Source organism: Pleuronectes platessa, chromosome 15 (assembly GCF_947347685.1).
Source record: "Pleuronectes platessa chromosome 15, fPlePla1.1, whole genome shotgun sequence".
In the NCBI taxonomy this organism is placed as follows: Eukaryota; Metazoa; Chordata; class Actinopteri; order Pleuronectiformes; family Pleuronectidae; genus Pleuronectes; species Pleuronectes platessa.
Genome location: NC_070640.1, coordinates 12,669,059 through 12,686,169, shown reverse-complemented (window position 1 = coordinate 12,686,169; position 17,111 = coordinate 12,669,059). Strand labels below are relative to the sequence as shown.

Genomic DNA, 17,111 nt, shown 5'->3' with positions numbered 1-17,111 from the left:
AAAAGAAGATAATCGAAAACATTAATACCGAGATGTGACCAAATATTAAATTATTATCGTGAAATGTTTGATTTTAGATTACAAGGCTTAAAAACTATTTGGTGAAAGGGTTAATATCTAATCTGTGTGCACAAGGAGAGGCAGCAGCACATGCCTGTGGGAAAGAACTTTGCTCCCATTTTTATTGTCATCATTATCATGCTCCATTGATCCTCATCTCTCGGGTGAAGTCAGTCACCAAAGAGCTACTTTAAATACAAAACTGAATGTTATAATAAAAAAAGGGGGTTTCTTTTGGTTTTTATCATTAAATTTGACACGGAACTCATTGAAAGGAACATTCATTATTTTGTCTCGTGAATGTGAGGGGTTATAGTATTACACAGAATAACTTCTTCTCCCTGAACGGGTTCTCAGAGGAAGGCATGGGTGTCACCAGGGGGTCCTCTTTGGCGTGGGTTTCACAGTAGGCCATCAGATCGGCTGCTGCCTTGGATACCTGTAGAAAAATAATTTGTTTTCAAATGTGTTCATGTATCAAAGAGGAGAAAATTAACTTAAAGCCCATCTGTCGTCTTTAGTTTGATATCTTTACTCTTGAAACACAATAGCTGTAATGGGCCAATATATACATTTTAAATAAATTACTTGGAATGTGTTTGTTTGCTGGAACATACGTGACCTGTTAAATATATACTCCTTTTGAGAAGGTACAAGTTTTAAAATACATAAAATAGATTGCCAAGTATATGCATGTCATTTTTAGATTATTTTGAATCTTAGTACTCCATAACAACCTGAAGTGATCTGTTAAATATTTAGACAATATTTTGGCCGGGTACTTCGGTGACTCACTGACTCACCATCATCCTCTCTATGTTCACCTCCAGTTTCAGCTGCTCTACAGTCTTCCGAGCATCTGCAATCTTGGCCATGTTGTTGGACATCCTTCCCCCCTCCCACGAGAGTCAGCCAGCCTGCGGCAAAATGTCAAACGTTAAGTTGTCAGATAAGAAATATAAAAAATACAAACAAGATTACACAGTGCGTGTCCAAGTACTGAAGGTATCTCTGTCATGGAGGTTTGTGTGTTTGTTACCAGGATTACGCACAAGAAAGCCAAACTGATTTTACTAAAACGTGATGGAAAGATTTGATATTTTTATTTTATTTTCTTTAGGATAAAAAGCTCTTGCACATGCTTGGACCTGGTATCAGTGAGTCTGTGCAATTTCGTGCAGTTTGATCTGATTTAAGGGAACTGTTGACGCTTGCTGGAGGCATGTGCTCTACTGAGAGCCATTCTATAGAGTCTGTTTCAATTTGCTTGTTAATTCTGCTCCCTGGGTCTCAGCTGCAAGTGGCACAGGGAGGGTCTCAAAGGAGTTCAGCAGGGGAGGGGAGGCAGAGCAGCCCGCCCCATGGGGGGTTATCCGCTTGCTGAGAATGTAAATACATTTCACAATAACTTGTTGCTCTTGCACAGTATGTTTGTTATGAACTGCAGAAGTAGAGCTGCTATTAAGGCTTTATTTCCCCTCAGTTATATTGATGCAGTTACAGGGGAAGACTGGTGCAAGAGATGAATCCCTGAACCACGTAGAAAGCAATAATTGAAAAGCATCATTCGTCAACGACCAAGGATGCTCCGTATTTATCTGCCAATAAAAACACAAGTATTTAACCTTTTGCAATATGCGTGACTATCAAAGCACATGCAGATGTACATGATCTGATCTAAGCTGTTTCCATGGATCGGCACAAATAAATTCACTTGAGCAGTTTCCCAAGATTTATCTCAACTCATAAAAATTCAGAATTTCACTCACCACAAGACGGACGGCAAAAGTTTGGGCTCCTGGAAAAAAACTTCAGCGGTCCTACAAATAGGCTCCTCCACAATCACTTACAGTAACAGATGAGACGGGATTAATGGCAGAGATGAGGAGTAAGGCTTCAGGAGGTTCCCTCCTTCAGATAATTAGCTGGTGGTTCGGCCCCCAGGATGGGCTCAGTGCTGCAGTTAAAGGCAACATGTGGTGTGACCTTCATCTCTCGAGAATCCAACACTAGCTTACCTGAGATGACAGAGGAGCTCGCGATCGAAGAATAACTATTAAACATATATTCCTCTTAAATGAGCAAAATAAATGTACAGAATATAACAGCTCAAAGGCACCAGACTGTTACGAAGAAGCTCTCAAGAGAATAAGGAAGGTTGTTTTCGAGTTTGAAATCAAGCTTTTGATGAAGGCTTGGGTATGCATCTATCAAGATAATTCATAAAATAATGTATAGTCAGTATTTATTACCAGTTTTTTACTATGTTTATCATGCTTGTATAAAAACAGCAGATTTTGGGTAGTGAAAGACACTCATTCTGTGCTCTCATCAATACAAAGATAAAACATTCTTTGGATATATTGTTCCTTTTCTATCATGTTCTATTCCTTATGTTTAGCTTTAGGTCAAATGGAAACCGTGGGTGTTTCTCCGACAATGTCAGATGGAGGATTTTGCGCATAATTGTGCAGATTTACAATACGACAATATCAAGCAAAGATCAACAATTCACAGGCAGCATGAGAGTGTCTTTAAATGGTAAGCGACTTTTGTCAACAGAATTATTTGTCTCATGCACACTCTGGCTGCCGGTCTTTCCTGCAGGGCTGACAGTTATTCCACGCAGCAGCAGGGGGCAAAGTGGCAGCGTTATGGAGTTAAATGTCAGCTGCCTCATTAACATTTGTTTCCCTGTAGTTACTGGTCTCTCTCTGTGAAAGAAACTGGACCATAAACAGTTGCTGCTTCACTGAACCAACCTGTCGCCATGGGCCCAAAAATACAGTGGCTCCGCGTACTTTTAGCACGTACAGGTTCTGTGGGCCTTCTGCAGCTGCTTTCAGACATGCGCTGAAATCAGGATACTTACCTGAAATATTTCAAAGGGGGTGGACGTGAAAACACAAATGTCTGAGCCAGTTGCTACAGACATTTTCTGGACATTTTCCTGCCAGTCCCTGAGGAAAATGTGTCCAGTTATTTCCCAGTGGGCATGTTAATTATGTTTCTAACTGAAAAAGCTGAAAAAAAGCACAATATGTAGAAAATGCAAACTCCCAAAAATATCTGGACACAATTTCCCAGACATTTTATACAACTCTAAACCTATAAACAAAACCAAAAAGTCTCCCCTTTTCTGTTCATATATTCTATATTGTGTATCATAGGATCGTATTATCCTGACAACACTAACCTTAAAAATTGTGCCTCAGTTGACAAACGTATGTAAGTCAATTTTTTTTGCAAGATCAACAATCAAAGTACACATTTGAATGATTGATGTTGTGAGCTGCTCTTATTGTCTCCTGTGTCTTTATTTACTTTCCCATTTAATGCTCTACCTCTGCCAACGTCCTCGATGGACATTTTACAGTGCAATTAGTCTCACTGCAAGAATGAGGAAAGACTAGTTCTGCTTTCCACATAGTTTTAAAACTTAACCCATGCAATTAAAGTCAAACTGTCTCAGAGCCCCTTGTTCTCCCGAATGTCCGGCTTGTCCTGTTTTTCCGGTCTGTAGCACCTGCTGCTTAATGTGTTACATGAGCAGCATTCTTACTGTAAATATTGCTTAGCGTGTTTTGTAATGTGTGTGACCTGGAAAAGTCATTTCACAACAGCTGCCTTCAGACACGTACTGAAGTCTGGACATTGTCCTGACAGTTTCTGGAGTGAGCCCACGTGACCTTTAGTAGGAAATCCACAGTGAGCGAGTGGGTGTGTTGATTTGAACCACATGAAAAAGGAATTGTTTCCAGGGGACCCAAAAAAGTGATGAACTGTAGTTCAATGCTTTGTGAAGCTCCCTCACCACTGACGAGAATAGCAGACTTCAATAACTTCATGAAGCATTGAACTACAGCCGGGTTCATCACTTTTTTGAATCCCCTGGAAACATTTCCGGTATCGTATTGAAGAGGTTTTCTGAGTTTGCCTGTGTTGTGACCTGTTGCAGCGTGTTGAGCTCTAAGGGCCACCGTCCGTGTGGATGGGCCGACATGGCACTGCTGCTGGAAAAACAAGATCTATATAAAATCAATGTTGGTATTTCTTTGAAACAAGCAAAGAAATACCAGTATTTGACTAAATTTTATTTAGCGTTGCAAATTCGACCTCCAATAACATGACTCCAATGAAATTTCAAAGTTAAATCAATGTTATATTCAGCATTGAGAAATTGAACCTGAACAAAAATGATCAATATTACCTTCCCATCTGGGTTGTAAGTTAATTATGACATGGTATTAAAGAAGAAAATTGTTTTTGGCAGTTTAAACCTTCCATATGTTGTAGGTTACATGTATACAGGCTGAGGTAAATTTCTAATACCTGTGTAATTTATGTGCATGCGATGTGTTTATGTAAAATATGAATTATAACTATAGTTGCATAAGTGTGATCAGGTTTCTCCAGTCAGCAAAACGTGGCACTGTTTAGCCTCCATACTTTTGAGCCTTCATGGTAAACAACAAATAAAAAGGATCTGTTGCTTTAATGTTTTTCACGTGTATTATTATCATAAAGAGAAATAACCATATTTACTGCTAAACAAACCAAGTTGGCTTAGGTTAAGAATAATAACCCAGGCCCCCCCGGGTTGTACCATCTTTACTGTGGAGGTGGGCGTGTTCGAACAGTGGATCCCTTCACCGAGCTCCACATTAAACTCAGTTATTTCTCGACTGTCGAGGTTAACGCGAGATTCCTCCGACTGTCAACAAAGAAAGCCCCGTGTAGCATTCAAGCTAGCTGCTCCATCCTCCAGTATACAAGCAAAGACTCGTAGAAAGACCGGGACTGTAACGCGCGGCGGTGCTTCGGCGTGGAGACAGAGAGAAGAAGCCTCCACGCTTTCCTCAACGTGACTTTCGCCGATGTCCACGTTTTCATGTCGGCTCGTCGTTGTCTGCGGGTCTGTGTCTGCACCGAGATGAATGGCATCATGTCGGGATGACAGGAAGATGGCAAACGGGGTTGGAAGTGAGTGTGCGGCGGGGGTCGGGTGCATGCTATCCGCTAGCGTCGGCCGGGAACGCCGCTAAACTTCCTGCGCGGCCGCCTCCGGTTCCCCTGCGGGGGAGCGGGAGGCGATCGACGGCTGTCAGGACGAGTTGACACCTCTGTTTACACTCGTGTTGGCGGCCACTGTCGCCCGCCGCGCTCCCCGTGTGCCGATGACCATGAGAATAGCCGGCATGGTGGAGGGCAGCCGGAGGTGGAAGAGTTCACAGAGATTAACGATCCTGTGGATGGATTAGCTGGCGGAGCGATTCAACATGCGTGATGTGCAGGCTTCGTGAAACCGCTGTGTTCAAAGTGTGTGTCGTTTGTTTTTTGACCGTTTCCCCCCCCCCCCACGTCTGCAGAACACAAGCTGCACGTCATCGGACCCACGGAGCCATGGTCAGTGAGGGAGAAGCTGTGTTTGGCCACATCTGTCATGAAGAGCGGACACCAGAACTGGTACTGTTCCCAGTCCAGTAGTTCTTTGTCTTGGGAAAGTCCACATGTTTTGCACGCCTATGATTTAGTCATAGGTGGTTTGAACATGTATGAGCCTGTCACATGCTGAATGGCAGTGTTGATAGATAGATAGTTACATAGATAGATAGATAGATAGATAGATAGTGGCTCACACATAAATAGACCAACAATAAGAGTCATTGGGTTAAAAACAGGGTCAAGAGCAGACAAAAAATCACAAAGAAGACTTTGATCTATCTATGAACGGGACATTTATAGATAGATAGACAGACAGACAGACAAATAGATGGATGCTTTATTCACCCCCTTAGGGAAATACAGTGGCTCACACATAAATGAATAATAGACCAACAATACAAGTCACTGGGTTAAAAACAGGATCAAGCCCCTGATCATAGACAAATAGATAGATGGATAGATAGATAAATAAATAGATAGATGGATAGATAGATAGATAGATAGATAGATGGATAGATAGATAGACATTTTGGAGGAGGGCATTCTATCCATAATGGTGCCACATCCCTGCTGCAGGCTTTAGTTTTTTGCATACTTGCATACATAAATTTTTGCATGAATAAGTAAAATGCCCCCTAAAATAATAAAAGGTAAATGGGCCGTGTATATATAGAGCTTGTATAGTCTCATCGACCAATCAAAGTGCATTACACCACAAGTCACATTCACACGCTGACAGCGCAGCAATCCGAGGTAATTCGGGGTCCTCAGTGTCTGGCCCCAGAACACTTTGGCATGCAGAGTGGAGGCGCCAGGGATCGAACCGGTCTTTTGGTTTGTGGACGACCGCCCTCTACCTCCCGAGCCAAAGCCGTCCTGGCAGAATAGATTTAGAATCAAGAGGAATTGAGACAGAGAGTAAAACTGATTTTACGACAGTTACTAGAGTGGCACTCAGTAAAGGGGTACCTCTGCCAAATGCCAGCGGTCTCCTTATATTAAGCTGCACTCAATTGCACACATATAGAGCAAAATGATAAAGAAAGTGATAAAAACAAAACCTGTCTTCATTGTCCCGCCATCATGCACACACAAGCACTACATGAAGTTGACCCTCTGCTTTTAACCCATCGACGTGAACACAGCACACGCAGTGACCACACGGAGCAGTGGGCAGCTATGGAAAGCGCCCGGGGAGCAGATGTAAGGGGAGTAAGGTGCCTTGCTCAGGGGCACTTAGACAGTGAAATCAAGAGAGTCCTTCTGTCCTCTGGGAGACGAACAGATACAGGTCTGGTCCATTCTCCGGTCCAGGTTTGTTTGCCAGTCCGTGGCCTTGAACCAACGACCGTCCAGTCTGATGTCCCTTTTTCTAACCACTAGTCCACAGCCGCTCCCCTACAGCCTTGGAAGAGGTCATTAACTAGGAAATATATAATAGGCTGTTGTGTACTAGATCTGTATATAATCTCAGTTAACCTCACAGCAATTCTTCACCTCACCAGGGTATCGGTCAGTCGAGCCATCAAACCATTTGCAGAACCTGGGCGGCCACCTGACTGGTTCTCTCAGAAGGTACGACACAGTCAGAATCTTATTACAACACAAAAACCCAACTCGTGATCTCTGCAGGAAGTTTTCCACAGTGTTATTTTGTCGCGTCACAAAGCTAATCCTCTTCTCCTCACAGCACTGCGCCTCAAAGTACTCTGAGCTCCTGGAAGCAACAGACGCCCCAAAGTGAGCACACAACTGACCTCGATTGTACTTTTGTAGACTTGCTGGCTTAAGTCGATGAGCTTCATACTGTTTAGAATGCCAGAATCCAATGTTTTACAGTTATAATGAATTTGTTAACTGCAGGAGGAAGCGTGGTGAGAAAGGTGAAGTGGTGGAGACGGTGGAAGATGTGATCGTGCGCAGGCTGACGACCGACAGGATCGATGAACTCAAAAAGCGAATCAAAGAAACTCAGGACAAGCACAGGTAGGCAAGCATAGCTTTCAACAGCACGGAAAAGTCACTGTCAAAACAATAACACGGCCATTGAGTTATAAACTGCACGACTGAGATGTGCTGATATGGTGTTTTTAACAGGAAGCTGAAGCGAGAGGCTGAGCTGATTAAAGCAGGACATCTAGATTCCAAACTAGAAGACCTATGGGAGGGAATACGGCAGTAAGAAACAGAACTTCCTATTTCATCCGTTTACACAATAATACCATTCATTTCGAGTCTATTTGTCAAGCTTATACATTAAACCGACCAATAACAGGCTAAATTAAATTATCTTCTTTGTGTCTGTCAGGAAGAAGAAAGCGGAGGAGGAAGAAGCCGAGTGGAAAAGAAAAAACACAGATGCTGCTTTTCAGGGTATCTCCTTCACTTTGACTGGACAAACTAAAGACCTTTTGAGTTTTTATGACAACTGAAGGTTACACAGGTTCTCTTCCATGTTTTGAACTTGGGGGGCTGTGGTGAAGGGTATTCAGCTGCAATAAGAACCCTTACCACTAGATTTCATTAAATTATACTCACCGAACCTTCAAATCTGGGGTTCGTAATCCTGGAAGAGAAGGCTACATCTTCAACCGATACACCCCGCCCCCTTCCATCTGTCCTCACGTCAAAGCTGCACACGTGAACTGCTAGAAGCCGACCTTTCCATGACTCGCTCGCTAAAATCGGACTATCGTCTCGGCTTCAGTCGTGTTTGGGGCTTGTGAGGACTCCAGTTATGTGCAGTCAGAGCACAGGTAGGCACATTGGTTGGTGACAGAGAGGAGCCAGTCATTTCATTCGGTCTGGATGAAATGATTGGTCGCGTTTATTATTTATTACTGACTCATTCATTTATTGATGGTTATAGGGACGTGAAGATGATTTTCAAGGGTTTACGAATAGCGCACCAACCCAACCTTTAAGCATTATATTATTTGGCCTCAGCCCGCAGCATAACAGATTTCAGACGTGGAAGATTTTACTGTATAACTGTGACAAAATGCAGATAATATAAACTGTTCAGGAAAAATAACTTATGACTGAATTAACGTGACTGGTGAGAATCTCTTCTCTTCGCCGCCCCTCCCTCCTCCAGCCAGAAAGGTGGCAAAGGGCACAACCAAGCGAGTGCCCGACGGGTATGTGCCCGACGTGTATTCGCCCTCAGGCTGCGGCTCCCCGAGCCAGGAGTTCTCTCCAGGTGCCCCCCTTGAGAGCCTGACACTGGATCTTGGATCTATTAAGAATGTGAGTCTCTGTTTCTTCTCAGTGCCTCCTCTTGAGATGTTTAAAGGCAAGAGTTTGTTGCGGCTGGCTCACATTAGGGATCTGTATTTCTGTCCCTCATTATAACTTGGCAGCAATCTGTAAGACGTTAGACTATAACTTTATTAATCATCATTCTGAAAAGGATCTAATATTCCTTACTGTTCCCTCAGGGGAGGCAGATAAACATTAGAGACACTCACAGATTGAGGGATGAAAACATTCTTGGATTGATCTGTGAATAATAACTTCAGTCTTCCTCCTCCTCCTAGGCTTCTGGATCGTCCAGGTTCATGACATTCTCAGAGTCTTCTGGACTTGCTATTGAAGACATCAACCAGGCGTCACTTCTGGACGACCTCGCCCAAAAGAAGCTCCTGTGCCAGAAGGCCACACCACCACCGTCTCCACTCTTGTCAGAGTTACTGAAGAAAGGCAACATCTTGGCCTCTAATTCCAGACTGGTACGTTGAGAGTGTGTAATCATTTGTAGTAAGGGTGCATTTAGGAAGCATTTACTCATATTGATCTTTCACTATTCTTTGTGGTTTTGTTAGATGTACTTTGTTTTTCCAGTCATATTGAGATTTCAGTCATTTTTCAAATGTGTTTAATTTGGAACACATTATTTATATATTGTTGGGCTTTAACCATCCAGCGTCTAGATATTTGATATTATCTCAGTTGATCCAATTTATATTGTTAGCGTTCATCCTATATGTGTGTCTTATATCCTAGTGTGATGTAGGAAACAACTCCTGCAACTGTCTGGCTAGTTCTGTGTTTTTCATTATTATATTCATATATCATATTCAAATCCATACTTCTGGATTTCCCATCCATCTGTACACATTTACAGTCAGAAGTCATGCACATATGTGTACAGTGTTTATTGAACTATACTTGATGAGTGAAATTAGTGTTTATTTGGTCATAACTCAAAAGTTGATGCTCTAATTATGACACATTTTCCCAAAAAAATCTAAATACATAAAAATGTGTGATGACAGTTTATATCCAAAAGTATGATCTGCAAAACACTTCTCAGGCCTTTATTTAAATCTAAGTCTGCAGCTCGGCTTGTAACCAGAACAAAGAGGAACGAACACATTAGTGCAGTTCTAGCTGCTCTGCACTGGTTGACTTTTACACACAGGATTCACTTTAAGGTTCTCCTCCTTACATACATGGCTCTGAATGCTCTAGGACAGAGTTAGACAGCTGACTCTCTATTTAACTATCCAAAGTTGTGGAACAGACTGCCGCTATGAAATAAGCATCATCTTTAAAAGAAAAGCATTTCTCTTTATTTCAGCCTTTGGCTACAACTTGCACTCGCAACTTTTTATTTTATTTTCTTTTGAATGTCATTTTAACATGTTCTTGTTGTTATAAACATGTTTATTTTTTTATCTAAGAGCTATCTATCTTTGAAGCACTTTAAGCTGCATTTCTTGTATGAAATGTGCTATGCAAATAAAGTGTATTATTATCATTATTATTATTATTATTATTATTTACCATCAGGGACAGTTGGGGAGATAGTGACCATATTTACTGAACAAAAACCATGAGGCCTTGAATCCAGTTTCTTTTCTGTCCTATCAAACCTGTTGTGCGCAGGTGAAATGTCTCTTTCCAGATCTTTGCCTCACTACATTCCTGTGGAAATGTTTCTGGCTCGACTCGCTCTGCTGACTGTACCTACACAGAAATTACAGTCAAGTGTAGAAACGATATGGCCTTCAGGCATTGATACAATTTTGTAGTATACATACAAAACTCACTTTGACATAATGTGCGACTCAGAAACCTTTTCCTGGTAATAGGGGCAGGAACATGAAAGCTGTTTGTATGTGTTTACATGACAGGTCGGTGATGGTGACGTGTCCTCTGGTAACATGATCGCAGCACATGACTTGCAGCTGGCTCTGCCGAGTCAACCTCTCTCTCAGGCAACAGGTACGGACACCGGGTTTGATTTGTTTTCATAACTGATAAAGACTCATGCACCACATTTGAGTACTGTATATTTAAACAGATCATTTTCTTTTATACAAATCTACAAAAAAAGTTCCTGTCAAAATGAAAATAGATGTCTCACAAAATAATTGCAGTATTTGATGCTTTATGGTTTTATAATTGTTCATTTTACTCCTTGAATGCTAAATGCATGCATTCTTTCTATATCAGCATGCTAACTGTAAGCAACTAGAGCCTTCACTGCTTCCTCTGCCCTCTGCATCATGTGTGTTTCTGTGTGTGTGGATGTTTGCTCTGCAGGTGCCCCCATGTTGTCCCGTCTCTTGGAGGCGGGTCCCACGCAGTTATCTGCTCCATTAAGTTTCATGGTCGGTACCAACTCAGTCTCCAGCCCCTCTCTCTCGGCTGCCTCTCTTCTTCCTGTTGACTCCAGTGCCTCAGCGAGTACAGGTCTGTCCACAATGATCAGTGTCCAAGTATGTGCTCAATGCAAAGGCCAAAACGGATCTACATCTTTAAAATCACCTGCTTTGTAGCTTAAGATGTGTTTGTTTTACAAACTGCTACAGTTGCTAGTCTAAAAACGAGATAATCAGTTATTCTTATGCAATTGTTTGTTTCTGCAGAGGATAAAGTGTCAGGTCTCTGTGAGGAAGACGAGACCGTCTCCTACATGGGAGATGAGCTGGACCTCAAGACTGTGGGGGACATTATTGCAATCATTGAAGACAAGGTGCAAAAGGACGAAGTGCTATATATTCACAGAAATAATTGTACAATCTGCATATTTTCATTTGAGTTACTAATCCTGGGAGTTTACTCTTTGACATCACTGCTGAGATATGGGGACATGGTAAAAAAACAAAACCTCAAATGTTCTCTGAGTCATCTCTCTTCTTCCACAGGCCGATGAGGCTGCTGATGCTTTGGATGCCGCTGCAGTGGAGGCTGCCCTGTCCCTGTGTGAGGAGAATGGCCATGCATTGGTGTCTGGTGCCTGGGAAGCTGGGCCTTTCCAACCCCATGACTCTCATCACATAGTGCCCACAGGGGTTCCACAGGCATCATCTCTTCTCTGTAGCCTGGGGGGGGAGACAGACGTGTCAGAAGTCCAAGATGAGACCTCAGCTTCACTCTCTTCTCTGTGCAACAGTCAAAATCACTGTCTCGCAGTGTTCCCCATGGGACTAAGGAGGGTTCCAATCAACTGCTCGTCCTCATTCAACTCCAGAAGTTTGGAGCACTGCCCCACCGGAGCAGCTCCACGGCCTGAGGCCATGAGAGAAACTGGAAAGGTGATGCACCCGAAAAGCCAAATTTCCTCGGTTGTTGCCATAAAACGTGAGAGTGAGAAGTGGACACCGCTAAGACCTACTCTAGCACATGGAGGTATGCACAGTCATGCGTAAATGTGAGTTTTCTCTTGCTTCATTACATGCAATCTGCAAAAAAGATCCATATTCATCTTCACTATCTTTGCAGAGTTGGTATTAGAAGATAGACCACAGACAGAAAGGCATCCCAAGGTAAAACACCGGATGAGGACAGAGCCAACATGAAGCTTTTACAGCAGTCATGAACACTAAGGTTTATATTTATCTCTGCGTTTGACTCTATCTTTGCAGGTGATGAAGGCAGAGAATGGAATCAGTGTCGGGCGAGTAGAGAATGCCTCAAGCTCCAGAGTGGACGATGAGATCCAGGGGCCAGAAGCGTGCGGGGAGGAGGAGGGCGACGGGGTCGAGGGATTCTTGTCAGAGCCGGACGGCGACATGGATCTGGAGCCCGCGGCCAGTGAGAGTGAGGACGGATACAGCCTCCACACGGCGTCCTCATCTCTGCAGCTCCACACGACCGCAGACTCCATCCCCAGCAGCCCGGCCTCATCGCAGTTGTGAGTGAAACTAACTCAGATAGAATGATTTTCATTTCTATTAACACGTAACATGAATTTGTGTTGAGACCAGCTTTCTGTTTGATAATACTTTCTGTTTGTCCGACCTTCCTTCCTATAAACCGATTTTGAGCAGCTCTGTGTGCAGCGAGGACTTAGAAGCTCTGCAGGCTCACAAAATCTGGAAGAAAGCCATTATGCTGGTGTGGCGTGCAGCAGCCAATCACAGGTCAGAATATGACTTGTAACAGTAACACTAGCCGCTGATGCTCGGCTTTTTCAACACAGTAGTTTAATTTTAAATTCTTAGTTCAATACCGAAACAGATTTAATTGATGTCAACCTGTTGTAGGTACGCTAATGTCTTCCTGCAGCCAGTAACCGATGATATTGCACCTGGGTATCACAGTATCGTGCAAAGGTAAGCATGACATATTTGAGCTGTGGTCACGTTTTATCTTAAGACAGTTTGCCATTAATTAAGAACTTTACAACAAATATGTAAACTTTAGACACTTTTTTTCCCGCTGAATGACATTAGATCATTGAAGCTGCTTTCAGACGTGCACATTTTCTGGAGGGAATGAATGTGAGGACGTAAATGTCCCTTGTCTGAGTGAACCATGTGAGAATATGGCAGGAAAATATCTGGAAAATTCACAACCGATGAAGGAAGAAGACACAAAAAGAAGATGTCAACTTGGAAAGATAAGATTCAAGAGCTTTTGGTGATGAGGGCTGACGCTAGTGTCAGTGTGCTAGAAACAAAAGCACGTGATTTCCGTAGCAGAATATATAAGTCATGTCCTTCCTCCTTCATGTTCTACAGAGACATCACCCCTCCCCTGAAGGTTCTGGACATTTTCCTGTTGTTGTAAACGCGTCTGACCCGGACAGTTTCCTGCTTTGTTCGGAAAAATGTCTGAAAACAACTTAACATTAACATTAACCAGCCCAGCAGCTCACATCACAAGACTGTACGCTCATTTCACCTCTCGTTCTTTCTTCTCCTCCAGGCCCATGGACCTGGCCACCATCAAAAAGAACATAGAGAATGGTTTGATCCGGACGACCGCCGAGTTCCAGAGGGACATCATGCTGATGTTTCAGAACGCTGTCATGTACAACAGCATGGATCACGACGTGTACCACATGGCGCTGGAGATGCAGCGGGACGTCCTGGAGCAGATTCAGCAGTTTCTAGCCACCCAGCTCATCATGGAGACGTCCGAGGCCGGCATCAGCGCCAAGAGTCTGAGGGGCCGTGAGAGCACACGCAAACAGGACTCGACTGACAAGGTGCTTCACTAGAATTTTGACAAAAGCAGAGAGTACAGAAGAAGAGACAAGGGTGAGACAACAGGCTGACTTAAAGGTAGAGGGGAGTGAAGCATAACTAGATCTGCTGGCCATTTTCCAAAGTGTGACATGGCGTCCTGTCAGGTAGCCATGGGTTTTGCTATGAAGAGTCAACATCTTTAAAGATTTGAAACCTTTGGTGGATCATTTTTCACAGTGAAAACCTGTTTGTCATATGACAACTTTATTTAGGTTAAGTGTTTTCTATCAGTTAATGAATGCAAATCTTATTTTGGCAAGTTGACTGTGCTGTCGATCCCAGGCGTTGATTGATCTCGGAAGGTTTGACTGTTCAAAGAAACTGAAAAACAGTTGATTAGCTACAGTTTGTATCTCAAACAAGTCTCAGCCAAAGGTTGACTGTAAAGTAAGAAATGTGTTTTTAAAACATTGGTTATACTTTGGAAAATGGTGAGTGTTAATGTAATAATGCAATGATGTAAAGGAACATTACTGACAACTATTTACCAAAGCAACCTCTTGTTTTCATCTCATTTCGCAACAGTATGAAAATGAACTGGCACTCGACAGTTTGCTCGGGCTGCTGGTGTTTGAGCAACACCTTGTCTGGCCCTCTAAATATTTTGAATATGAAATATGATATGACGCATTTTCATTGTGTGCTGTTGTGAACTAACACTAGTAGTTGGCTGAAAGGTAGAAGATGATTGTATAACTCTCCTGCTTATGCTTTGAAAATTTGTTGAAAAGAACATATGTCTGTTATAGAGATAGACGTAATGTGTGGATAAGTCGTGCAAATTGCAGTGCAGTGAGGAATGAAAATGTTAATGCTTAAAATGGCCATATGGTAATAGGGTCATTTATGAAAAGGACATCTGTTCTAATAGTAGCTCTCTTAAAGCTTAGTTCAACATTTCCCTCGCACTGAATCTACTGCGTTCCATCTGTCTTTCTTGCTCTTGAGACTTTCCCTGAGTCACAGCTCTGATGTGCATCGTTCTCCTCTTGCAGGACACTGTCTCCATGTCTTCTCCTGCCTTCCTCCTTTCTCTTTTTGTAAGTACTCATCCTGAAGCCTGTAAAACTTTTACTTTCTTTTCCTTTTTCTCCCTGAAACAAAACAGAATCAAAGCCCCATTTTATAAAAATTCACTCCGATAGGGCTGAAGTCGATGTGAAGAGCTAAACTGACTCCTGCTAAATGTGGTTTGACAGGATGTTTTTCCTCTCTTCTAGGATGGAGGCACCAGGGGGCGCCGGTGTGCCATAGAAGCTGACCTCAAGATGAAGAAATGAACACATAGTATGAACATTTTGCACGACGGCGTCCCTGCGTCGTACTGACAGGTGTGATACCATAAGACTGAACTTTATCCTCTTGACAGTTGCACAGATTCTCACTCTGCATAACGTGCAGTGTAACCTTTATTTGCACTCTTGATTATATGGGTAGACTGAAATGTGGAGAAGATCCTTTACTATGAGACAGCCATACAGACATGGATTACATACTGTGTAATCCCAGATTACAATGGGACGTTCAGATAGACTAGGTCAAACCCTCCGTAGACGTAGCTACAGATCCCTCAGACTTAGCCTGCTCTGAATTTCATCAGGTTACATAAGCGAAGAAGGAAAGTTCCTCCTCGTCACCAAGTGGGCTGAAAATAAATCTGCAGGAGGAGGCCTGGTTCGACTCCAGATCAGTGTTCTTGATTTCGATCTCATGTAAAGCCAGAGGCCAAAGACTCTCATTAATCTAATTTCTGATCAGTCTGAGCCCAGGAACTGAACGGTTTCAAATTTAAACACTTTCATTGCTGTTACAAACTATTTTCCTTTTTAATTTTTCAAACTTAATGTTTGTGATGAGTTGATTTTATTTGTGGTACACTTCCTGCGAAAGTACCTCCATGCATTCTCTCGTTGTTTACAGTGTTTTTGAAGACAAAAAAAAAAAGAATCTGTTTTGTGAACTTTAAAATGTTGAAACAATAAAAACTGTATTAAGTGCCCCGAAGAATTGGACAAAATGTTTCCACAGTGCCAACTCAAAACAATCCACACCACTTCAGTAACTTGCAATTTAACGTTGATGTTTCAGAGATGTTTTTTTGTTCAAATATTCCTTTGGGGGAATCTTAGTTTTTATATCCATTTTTTTTAAATGTGTGTCTGATTTGCCTAATTTGTGGGGGAGCAGATTTTCCTCTGGATCGGGTTCGGGAATTTGTATCTGTATTGCACAAAATTGTTCAGTTACATGAGCGTTGCAAGAAAAAATAAGTTACATCTGTTGTTTCCTATACCTTTTGTTTTTTGAACTGTTGTTACTAAGCACTGTGGTTGTACAAAGAGGAGACAGCATCTTCCACAAAGCTGCCACTCTGGTATAATAGTTTTTCCATGTTCAGTGTTATGTAAATTGGCCTCATCAATAAAACTCCATTCATAGTTTTTATTGAATCAGAGCCAATTCATTAATAGGACGCTACTTAATGATGCCTTGTTGTTGTTGTTATTGTTGTTGTTGTCTACCACTTTGTCCTTACTCATTTCTGTCAAGTCAAATACATTGTGTTTCATGTATTCATCTCCACTGATGTTGCAAAGTGAAATGATAAATGTTCCTCTACAGTCCAGACTCAGTTTTTGGTCAGCTACACTTTTCATCCATTCAATTTGAAAAAAAGGGTTAGGGTTAGGGTTAATTTAAGTAGTGAAAACTGTGTGGGAGTCACTGCCCTTTCAACACATGGTGACCAGACTGCAGTGCGACTATAGGTTTGTTTTGCATTCGTGAGTCATGTTGAACGTTTGATTTCCATCAAACCACAGGAGTCAGTGCTGCATGCAAACATCTTGTAAACTCCAAGACGTAAGTGCGCAGTGCACTTCTGTGCAAGAGGTAAATAAAAAGAAAAAATTTAATTAAAATTAAAAAAATAAAATAACAGAATATTATATTTTCACCAGTTTCAAATTTTCTGTAAATTTTGGTAAGAATTTGAGCATGTTAAAGCCCTTAAAAAGCTAATTAATTTGCCTGAAAAATTATAATAATTACAGTTTCAATAGGGCCTCACTGTCTGTCAGTGCCTGTCAGTCAGGGCCGGCCCTGGCAATGTTGGCGCCCTAG

The 17,111-nt window shown here is 42.2% G+C and overlaps 2 protein-coding genes across 5 annotated transcripts; one reads left to right on the top strand and one right to left on the bottom strand.

The window, feature by feature from the left end:
* Positions 1 to 370: 370 nt before the first annotated feature.
* Positions 371 to 947, bottom strand: gng8 (guanine nucleotide binding protein (G protein), gamma 8). Its single transcript, XM_053441703.1, has 2 exons — positions 864 to 947; positions 371 to 499 (listed from the first exon to the last, which is right to left on the bottom strand). The coding sequence occupies exons 1-2, from the start codon at positions 945 to 947 to the stop codon at positions 371 to 373; spliced, it is 213 nt and encodes a 70-aa protein (XP_053297678.1).
* Positions 948 to 4,689: 3,742 nt separating this feature from the next.
* On the top strand, positions 4,690 to 16,602 carry LOC128457653 (bromodomain-containing protein 8). Of its 4 annotated transcripts, none has more exons than XR_008341953.1 (19): positions 4,690 to 5,043; positions 5,430 to 5,526; positions 7,011 to 7,080; positions 7,196 to 7,245; positions 7,369 to 7,491; positions 7,603 to 7,683; positions 7,814 to 7,878; positions 8,603 to 8,754; positions 9,045 to 9,236; positions 10,644 to 10,734; positions 11,056 to 11,205; positions 11,382 to 11,488; positions 11,661 to 12,144; positions 12,238 to 12,281; positions 12,381 to 12,649; positions 12,786 to 12,878; positions 13,002 to 13,070; positions 13,666 to 15,028; positions 15,209 to 16,602. XR_008341953.1 is itself a non-coding variant. In XM_053442436.1 (19 exons), exons 1-19 carry the CDS (start codon positions 4,998 to 5,000, stop codon positions 15,266 to 15,268), a joined length of 2,526 nt encoding a protein of 841 aa, XP_053298411.1. In that variant the 5' UTR covers positions 4,690 to 4,997; the 3' UTR covers positions 15,269 to 16,602. The 4 variants fall into 4 exon arrangements, 3 of the variants coding, with proteins under 3 accessions (XP_053298411.1, XP_053298412.1, XP_053298414.1); XM_053442436.1 differs by having other exon boundaries at positions 13,666 to 13,948; XM_053442437.1 differs by having other exon boundaries at positions 13,666 to 14,000.
* Positions 16,603 to 17,111: the final 509 nt, after the last annotated feature.